The 9290-nt window shown below is 38.9% G+C and overlaps 3 protein-coding genes across 4 annotated transcripts in view; all 3 read right to left on the reverse strand.

The window, feature by feature from the left end:
* The window catches only part of LOC106334596 (putative nuclease HARBI1), a 3292-nt gene extending 2891 nt beyond the window's left edge, over positions 1-401 (reverse strand). Inside the window, exon 1 of the mRNA XM_013772903.1 lies at positions 210-401. The gene's annotated coding sequence lies outside the window, so the exon portion shown is untranslated. The remainder of the gene's footprint in view (positions 1-209) is intronic.
* LOC106330923 overlaps positions 1-643 on the reverse strand; it is a 1906-nt gene extending 1263 nt beyond the window's left edge. The window contains exon 1 of the mRNA XM_013769312.1: positions 632-643. Within this exon, the coding sequence (XP_013624766.1) occupies positions 632-643 (12 nt within the window). The remainder of the gene's footprint in view (positions 1-631) is intronic.
* Positions 415-4732, reverse strand: LOC106334595 (protein BRASSINOSTEROID INSENSITIVE 1-like). 2 transcript variants are annotated; one of them, XR_001268643.1, is made up of 3 exons: positions 3755-4732; positions 893-3670; positions 415-704 (listed from the first exon to the last, which is right to left on the reverse strand). XR_001268643.1 is itself a non-coding variant. In XM_013772900.1 (2 exons), exons 1-2 carry the CDS (start codon positions 4549-4551, stop codon positions 943-945), a joined length of 3525 nt encoding a protein of 1174 aa, XP_013628354.1. In that variant the 5' UTR covers positions 4552-4732; the 3' UTR covers positions 772-942. The 2 variants fall into 2 exon arrangements, 1 of the variants encoding a protein (XP_013628354.1); XM_013772900.1 differs by lacking the exon at positions 415-704 and having other exon boundaries at positions 772-3670.
* Between the last annotated feature and the right edge of the window lie 4558 nt (positions 4733-9290).

The following is a 9290-nucleotide window of genomic DNA, read 5'->3' on the forward strand; positions in this document are numbered from 1 at the left end:
GAGAGAGAGATGGGTTCGAGAGAGAGACTGCGTGAGAGAGAGAGATGGGTTTGAGAGAGAGAGGGCTAAGAGAGATCAGAGGTTCATGGTTGCAGAGATCAGAGGTTGAAGGAGATCAGATTTGCTTTTGATTGAAGACGGCGACAGATCTAGGTTAGAAAAATTAATGGCAAGACTTTGTAATTTTTAAAATAAAATAAGGGTATTACCGATTTTTAGCACTTTTGGATGAGCTTGGTGTAGTTGGAAGCGTTCAAACATCTCATCCAGAAATCCCGAAAAATCCGGATGAGTTTTCAAAATTAATCTGGATGCCGCGTCCAACTTAGCCTCCTGTTTCGAGCCAAACGAACATCGGTCCGCGTCTGCATCTGGATGCCGCGTCCAGTTTACGAAACGAACAGGGCCTACATAGTTTTAAAAGAGACTTGTTTAACTCTCACACACGAATAACAAGACAATCTTATACTCTACTAGAAACTAGATTACGTTATATTGTACTTAACACTGCACAAATCAACAGACACAAATGTAAATGAGACGCTTTTTGATCAACTTTATTGTTTCTTCTCTACTGTTAATGTTTTAACTTCCACAAGAGAGAGTCCTCACGGTTTGTCAAAGAGCAAACCATCTGTGCCATCTTCGTCTCATTGTCTTCTTCTGTGCCTTCATCCTCTTTGGTTTCTTACATCTGGCTTCTCCTGCATCACACGCAAATGTCAATTTGGCTGTCCAAGTAACAACAGAATTAACACAAAAGAATTGCTGTGTCTACTGTAAACTTAATTTCATCTGCTGCAGCACGCGATCGCATACATTTAGAAAAATAACATATACATTACATTTAGAATAAAGTAGAAAAATACAAAACGTAGACCACAGGACTGACCCTTGGATGATTGATGTTCAAAAGAATCAGCTTTGGCTGTGTCCCAACTCTCAAAACTTTCCTTCCGGAACTTCTTTAATACTCATATCGACCATCTCTATTGATCCAATGGTGGACTGCGAATCTAGCCCCAACCCCGTTTGTATCTCCTTAAACATTGCCATGACTTCTAACATGGTCGGTCTTCTCCAAGCCCGATCATCCAAACACGCAACCGCAATTTTTAAGTGTTGTAAAAGTTCAATCTCTCTCGCTGGATCTTCCTTGATAAGTTGAGGATCGAACACGTCCCTAATCTGCAGTTTAGCATGCTGTCTCACCCATCCAACAAGGTTATTATCTCCAAAATCCGGCGAATCGGTTGGCCGTCTACCCGTAAGCAGCTCGAGCAAGACCACACCGTAACTATAAACGTCTCCTTTCGTTGAACACCTGAAACTTTGGTAATACTCAGGAGGGACATAGCCCGGCGTACCGGCTAACGTACTGACACTCAAATGCGTGTCCATGGCGCTCATCAGCCGCGCCATGCCAAAATCCGAAACCCTGGCTTCCAAGTTCTCGTCCAACAACACGTTGCTCGATTTCATGTCTCTATGGATGATATGTGGGATGCAGTTATGGTGAAGAAAGGCGAGCCCTCTAGCCGCTCCGATAGCGATTTTCTGCCGCGTGAACCAGTTCAGTTTCACGCCAGCTTTCTTCTTGGGGTCGTGCAGTACATCTTCCAAGCTACCGTACTTCATGAACTCGTAGACAAGAAGCCGCTCTTCTCCGACTTTGCAGTAGCCGAGAAGCGGAACGAGGTTCCGGTGTTTGATCTTCCCGATCGTTTCCATCTCCGCCATGAACTCCCTATCGCCTTGACCACTGATCTGGATCAGTTTCTTGATGGCCACGGCTGTTCCATCTTTCAAAACGGCTTTGTAGACATCTCCAAACCCGCCGGATCCAATCATACTGTTCACATGGAACCCGTTCGTAGCCTTGAGAAGATCCGCGAAAGTGAGTTTCCGCAACGGCTTCTCGAACGCTGCGAGGTTAATACTCAACGCTTCTTTCGCACCAGTCAGCTTCCAATCCGTGTTGTTGTTAGCTGTCGTTCCATCACCGGGGTCCTCCATCGCCGCCTCTCTCATCCTCCGCCGCCTCCTCATCTCTCTACCGAAGAGTATCAGCCCACATATGCATACAAAAGAGAACAACAACCCCATAGCCACGCTCCCCGCAAGAGCCGGCTGTTTCCTTCCGTGAGAACGGTGTGCAAACGCGTCTGCGTTTGCATCACCGCACCGCGGAAGCGGATAACCGCAGAGACCAGAGTTGTTCAAGAACTTCCCGGGCGGGAAAGTCTCGAACTGACCCATCTCAGGAATCGGACCTGTTAACAAATTGTTGGACAGGTCAATCTCAGTAAGCATGGTAAGAGCCGACATCGACTGAGGGATCCTCCCGTCCAGCTTATTACTCGAAAGATCAAGAATGTTCAGCCCTCTCAGATCACCAACCTCGTCAGGGATAGAGCCAGAGATGAAGTTATGACCCAAGTTGAGAATAAACAGATACGGCATCGAACCGATCTCCTTCGGTATGTACCCAGACAACATGTTGTAAGACATGTCGAGGAACATCATCGAGCCGTTGTTATCAAACGTCGGTTGAGTGTGACCTCCATACACTCTCGTGAAATTACACGGGTTCCGGGTCGAAACCCGGTTAAGCTGCTCCGGTCTGATTCCTTGGAACTCAAGCAAGTTACCAGCTCCGTGGCACAGTTTATTCATCCCGTCGTTTTTTATGTAAACGTATCTCTTCCCGGCGATGAAATTCGCAGCTATTTTGCCGGACTGTTTGAACATCTCCGGAGGGATCGTACCGTTGAAATAATTAGTGTTGAGATCGAGCCAGATTAGGCTCCTGCAGTCCCCCAGCTCAGCAGGAATGTTACCGTTGAAAGAATTGTTGCTTAGCTTGAGGATGGCGAGATTCTCTAACCGTCCGATCCAGCGAGGAATCTGACCGGTTAACCGGTTATTGGAAAGAGAAATCCAATTCAGATTGGTGCAGTTGCTTAAACCGAAAGGGATTTCTCCGGTTAAGTCGTTGAAGTCGAGGATCAGAGTCTCTAAGGTGGTGAGATACATGAGCTCTCGAGGGATCTCTCCTTGAAGCATGTTCATCCACAGCTTCAAATCTCGGAGCTTCGTTAGAGAGCCGAGACTCGACGGGATGGTCCCGGAGAGGTAGTTGAAGCTCAGGTGGAGGGAAACCAGGTCGGAGCAGTTGCTTAACGTCGGCGGAATCTTCCCGGTGAAGGCATTGTTCTGGAGGTAAAGCTCCTGGAGCGTGTTTTCACCGTTACGGCAGAGAGTCTGGAGAATCTGACCGGAGAAGTTGTTGGAGCTGAGATCCAGCGTAGTGAGGGAGAGATTGGCCAGAGACTCGGGCAGCTCGCCGGAGAACTTGTTGAAAGACAGGTCGAGCACCTTGAGCCCTCTCATCTTCAGCAAAGTATCCATAGGCAACTCGCCGGAGAAGTTGTTGGTGGATAAAACGAGTGACTCCAGAAGAGAGCAGGAGGCGAAGAAAGGAGGAACCGTGCCGTGAAAGTCGTTTCGGGAGAGATCGAGTCCGGTGAGTGTACCGCACGCGCCGGAGAGAAGCTCCGGGATCTCGCCGGTGAATTTGTTCTCGGCTAGAGATAGATACTCGAGGCTTTTGAGCGGTAGTGAAGAAGAGATGGGTCCGGTGAATGCGTTGCAGGAGATGTTCAAAGACCTGTGAGAGAGTTTAAAAAAGTGTATTTTAGTTTACAAATAATAATATAAAACATAATTAAATTTTTTTTATTTTGAACCGAACCTTAGGTTTGTGCAAGAGGAGAAAGCAGTGGAGAAGTCACCGGATAATTTGTTACCGGAGATGTCGAGGTGTTGAAGAGCGGAGCAGTCACCTAGATAGGGAATCACAGTGGAGAAATTGTTGGAGGAGACATCGAGAAACTCGAGATTCACGCAAGGAGAGACATCCGCATCTCCACTGATCTTGTTCCCGCTTATATCCAAGTGCTTGAGCTCTCCACAGCCGCCGGAGACAATCCAACCAACGAGGTTAGCACCGGATAACAAGTTCTTGGAGAGATCCAGAACTTCCAAGCTGCTGCTACTAAGCTTCAACCCACCACCTGAGATTTTCCCCGGAAATTCCAGAGAGTTGGAAGAGACGTTAAGAGACTTCAGTCCGATGCAAGAGCCGAGGCTCGACAAGGCTGACACAGGACCGGAGATGGAGTTTCTCGACAGATCCAAGCTCGTGAGAGAAGCAGAGCACTTGGTGCCAGAGACGGAGCCGTTGATGTTGGTGTTCGAGAGAAACAGGGACTCTAGACCCGTGAGAGACAATAGAGAGGAGGCCACGGCGCTGAATCCGAGGTTGAGTGGCTTGGAACTGAGATCAATTGAAGAAATCTTGTCGGCTCTGCAAGTCACGCCCTCGAAGGTACATGGGTTCTTGTTGGGAGACCAGTCTGGGAGTAGATTCTTGTCAGCAAGAGCGTTTTTGAAACTTATAAGCTGATGGGTTTGAGATGTGGAAGTTTGAGAGGAGAAGGATAAGGTTAGAAGGAAGAGAAAGAAGGTTGGGAGAGTTTTCATTCTCATGATTTTGAGATATAAGTGTGGAAGTTTGAGACTAAGAAAAGAGGGATCTAGGGTTTTGGTTCCACCATTAGAGAGGAAGTGGGAGCTCTAGAGAGAGAAGAGAAGAGAAGAGAAGAGAAGAGGAGATGGATGAAGGTGTTTAATTATTTTATCAGACATCAACGATGGGAAGAGTGGTCACAGCTGTGCGCTCACATGGCATGTCACCTCTTCTTCTGACTATTACTATTATTGAAATGTTAATTTTAATCTTGCTAACAGATACAAACAAATAATACAACTTTTCATTATTGAATGTGTTAAAAGAATAATCAATGCAAGAGGATACAAACTACTATTAATAAGATAATGGCATCGCAAAATCCTTAGTCTCAAAGCTTTTTTTAGTTATGTTAAAGAAATGACGCAAGTACCTGTGAAAGGTGTTTAATTAACGTGAGATTTGGGGATGGGATCAAGTATTTCACAAGCTATATAGCATCTTAAATCTCATCTTAGACTTTATTCAATTAGTATATTCTACCTCAATCACCTAGCTGTTTCCAAAAAGGTTTAAATACAAGTCTAGTGTGATTTTTGGTTTGCTGCTTGTTTAACATTTTTTTGTTCCAACATGAGATACCCAGCAACTAACTAACTCCACATTTGTGGAGTAATGGTTAAAATTTCAGTGAAAATGGAACATAGAATCTAAGGGGGTGTATTCAACTGAGAGTTTTAGGTGATTTGTGTTAAAATGATAAATCCACTGTTATTGAGAAGTGAATTTTAAAAACTCATTTAAAATCCACTGTTATTGAACTTGACATTTTATAAAGTACTCTGAAATATACTGTTATTGAAAATATTTTAAGTTGTGGAATTTTAAAGTTTTCATGTGATCTAAGATTGTTTGGATGAAGTTTCTTAGTTAAAAAAATTAAAACTCAAATCTCATAGTTTTAGGTGATATTCTAGAGTGGTTTAACAAAAATCATTTTATTCTCTGCAATTCCTTAAAATCATCTAAAACCTCGTTAGAAATCCAATCACCTCAAATTTTAGATTGAATACACTCCCAAAATTCTTTTTTATTGATACTCATATACAACAAGTTTTGAGGCATTGAAATGTGATGGTAAGAAAAAAGTTGAAATTTACTTTAATGCTAATGTAATTTACATTAATAGTTTTACATGACTTTCAGACCAACCACAAACATTTTAAATCAATACTCGTATCTTGTTCACTCGCACTTGTGTCTGGAAAAAGTGGAGGAGAGGTTGTCTCTCTAGCTTTTTACAAAAGAGAGAGAAAAAAAACTAGCGTACGTGTGAGCGACGATTGGGACATGAGTGTTATCAATGGCAGATTCCATCTCTTTTTAGTATAAATTATTAAGTTTGTTATGCATACGGAGGATATTATTATTAGTCTTTGCTAATTAATTATTTTTCTCATTAATACTATTATTATCTTTGTTAATTAATGCACTAAATTAATCCCTCTTTCTTTTAATTTCAGGCCTCATTCGTGTTCTCTGGCACTTACGTAGACGGATAGATTAGACCAAACTTTACATTTTCTACTATCTTTTCCTTTCTCGCAGTTTTTATAAATGTGTTTCGTAATTATGTTCAAAACCCCACGTGCAGCTGTTTTTGGTGAATACACGCGTTATAGCAAATTTGACAATATTCTTTTCAGCTTAAATAATCCTCCGGCTTTTCTCAAAAAAAAAGAAAGAAAGTATTTTCAATATTTTTGCTTAATTTTTAGAATATACTACTATTTTCCTAATTTGCTGAGAATTAATGATACTCTATCTATGCAGATACAAGCCTCTAGTATGGGTGGGCGTTCGGGTTCGGATCGGGTATTTCGAATTTTTGGATATTTCGGTATAAAGATATAGAGGTATAAAAATTGTTCGGGTATTTCTACATTTCGGGTCGAATTCAGATATTTTAAGTCTGGGTTCGGTTATTTCAAGTTGGGTTTGAATATTTAGATTTTGAAAAAAAAATTAAATTATTCATTGTTTAAGTTTTTTATATTTAAAATATATACTTTTAACTTAACTGATTTTTTAATTTTTAATAGATTAAACTATTAATAAGTTTGAAGATAACATTTTAAAAATATAAATACACTAATTTAATTGTTATTTTAATATTTTGGATGCAACTTTTGTTAATCAAAGAAATAAGTGGTTGATATGTATTTTAAGTGATTAGCAAATAATTTTGTACATAATTATATGCATATTATATGGTTTTGAGCCATGTGCAAAATCAATATAAATATTTTGAATACAAATAGAGAAGTAAACTAAAAATATATAGTCAAATATTCATATATTCGGTTATCTTCGGATATTCATTCGGGTTCGGATATTATATGTTCGGGTTCGGATATCCAGTATTTTCTAATTCAATACTCGTTCAGGTATTTTGCTATTTCGGTTCAGATTTTGGTTTGATTTTTCGGGTCGAGTATGGATATGGATTCGGATATCGGGTAAGATATCCACCCATAGCCTTTAAGAGCATCATTATTGTCGAGTCCTTAATAATTGGTCCTTAAACTTTTTTTTTATCCGATTTAAAAAAAAATTAAAAACAAACCAATCGCGAGCCGCCACGTTTCAGTGGGGCCCGCGAACAGTACATGGACCAAGCCAAAATGTCTCTTAGTTAGGGACTTTCTCCCTCAGTTCTGGTGTTTTTGTGGACTCCTTCCTCTTGAGGACCAAACTAAGGACTGCAATAATGTTGCCCTAAGATACTATAGTTATCTAGTACTATGTTGGTACAAGTAACCTTTTTACACGAACTAAAATGAAAAGTGTGTTTACTGATGTATTTATTTTGTAAATATCTGATAATAGAACATTGTATTGTTTTTTTTTTTTTTTGAAACACCGAGCATTGTATGGTATATATATAACATCAAAGTTAGGTAAAAGGCCAAGAGATAATAGATTCTTAATTTCCGGAAGAGACGAAGCTGTCCTCCCCATACTGATTAAGCGTTCGTGTGGCCAAACACCCACACTCTCTCTTCTTGCGTAAGACACAGACGATGTCTCTAAGCACGGAGCTATTACAACGACGTGTGTGTTACAGGCGCTCACGGAGCCGAGTTTAATTGGTGGATAGTGGGTCTAACTAAAGTGTGACTAACATAGACGTTCGTAAATGTTTTCAGTGCAGTGTAGTACACTGTACGAGATGGTCCCCAACGGTTTGAAACCAATCCCAGCCATTGATGTCATCTCAGCAGTAAATAAATGCTGATTTGCCTTTTCATTCTTCCTCAGTTCTTCGGTGAATCTAATGTAACAAACCGTTATATGTATCTAGCAGTAAATCTAGTGACGATGTTGCTGACTTATACTATATAATTTTTTTTTGATCAAAATACTATATAATATGATTTAGAACATCAGCATCATTTCTTATGCCCTTCAGGAGCAATTTGGAACATCAGCAAAAGTCTTTCTTCGTCTTTTTTTTTTACTGGCAAATGCCTTTTTTGTTACTAAACAGCTAGCTACTTACTGGCAAACGCATCTTATTGTTTTCAAATATTTTTCATCTCAAGATTTTAAAGTTTAACTATTTATTGACACTATCATAAAATATCCTTGATAAAATTTGGAATTTCCAAAAAAAAGGCAATTCTCTCAGATAGTCGTTTTAAGTTTTTGCCACAAAAATAACCCTCAAGAAAAAAATGACCAAAATAGTCTTTTTATTTTAAATTTTTTAATATTTATTTTCTATTTTTTAAATTTTGAAACCTTATCCCTCAAACCTCACCCCTTAACTCTAAATCCTAAGTCTAGATTAGTTAACTCTAGGATAAAAATACATTTTACATTTTAATAAAACTTATTTTGATTATTTTTTTCGTTGAATGTTATTTTGTGACAGAATCTTAAAAAAAAACTATCCTAGGAAATTTCTAAAAAAAAAATTGGAATTCCCCTTTAAAACTTTATATGAAAAATTTATTACAAACAAATAACCAATTTTTTTAAAAAAAAATTAGAAACTTTAAACTACGGGGGTGTATTCAATTGAGAGTTTTAGGTGATTTGTGTCAAAATGACAAATCCACTGTTATTGAAACATGAATTTTAAAAACTCATTTAAAATCCAGTGTTATTGAACTTGACATTTTATAAAATACTCTAAAATCCACTGTTATTGAAAATATTTTAAGTTGTGGAGTTTTAAAGTTTTCAAGTGATTTTAGAGTGTTTGGGTGGAGTTTCTTAGTTAAAAAAAAATAAAATTCAAATCTCATGGTTTTAGGTGATATTTTAGAGTAGTTTAACAAAAAATATTTTATTCTCTGTAATTTTTTAAAATCATCTAAAACTTCATTAAAAGTCAAATCACCTCAAATTTTATATTGAATACATGTTGGCTACTTGCAACAATCAGACTAAAATAAATTTCCCACGAAAAATGGGCGACCCTGTATTGGTAGGCGATATAATAACATAAAGCCAACAAAAATCTATTCATAATATATGTACCCCCTTGATTATATGCGTAACGATGGTAAACAATAATAAACGTTTTTTCTTCTTAAAGTGCAATCTCTCAATACACCGTATGCAGTTGTATTTGGACCAAATTATATAATTATTGATCAATCATTGTAATAGGAATCGCCGTCAAGCACAATTGTAAATAACCTTCTTTTCTGCTTAAACAAATAACCAATTATTTAATTTTTTTTTTTTT

Source organism: Brassica oleracea, chromosome C3 (genome assembly GCF_000695525.1).
Source record: "Brassica oleracea var. oleracea cultivar TO1000 chromosome C3, BOL, whole genome shotgun sequence".
In the NCBI taxonomy this organism is placed as follows: domain Eukaryota; kingdom Viridiplantae; phylum Streptophyta; class Magnoliopsida; order Brassicales; family Brassicaceae; genus Brassica; species Brassica oleracea.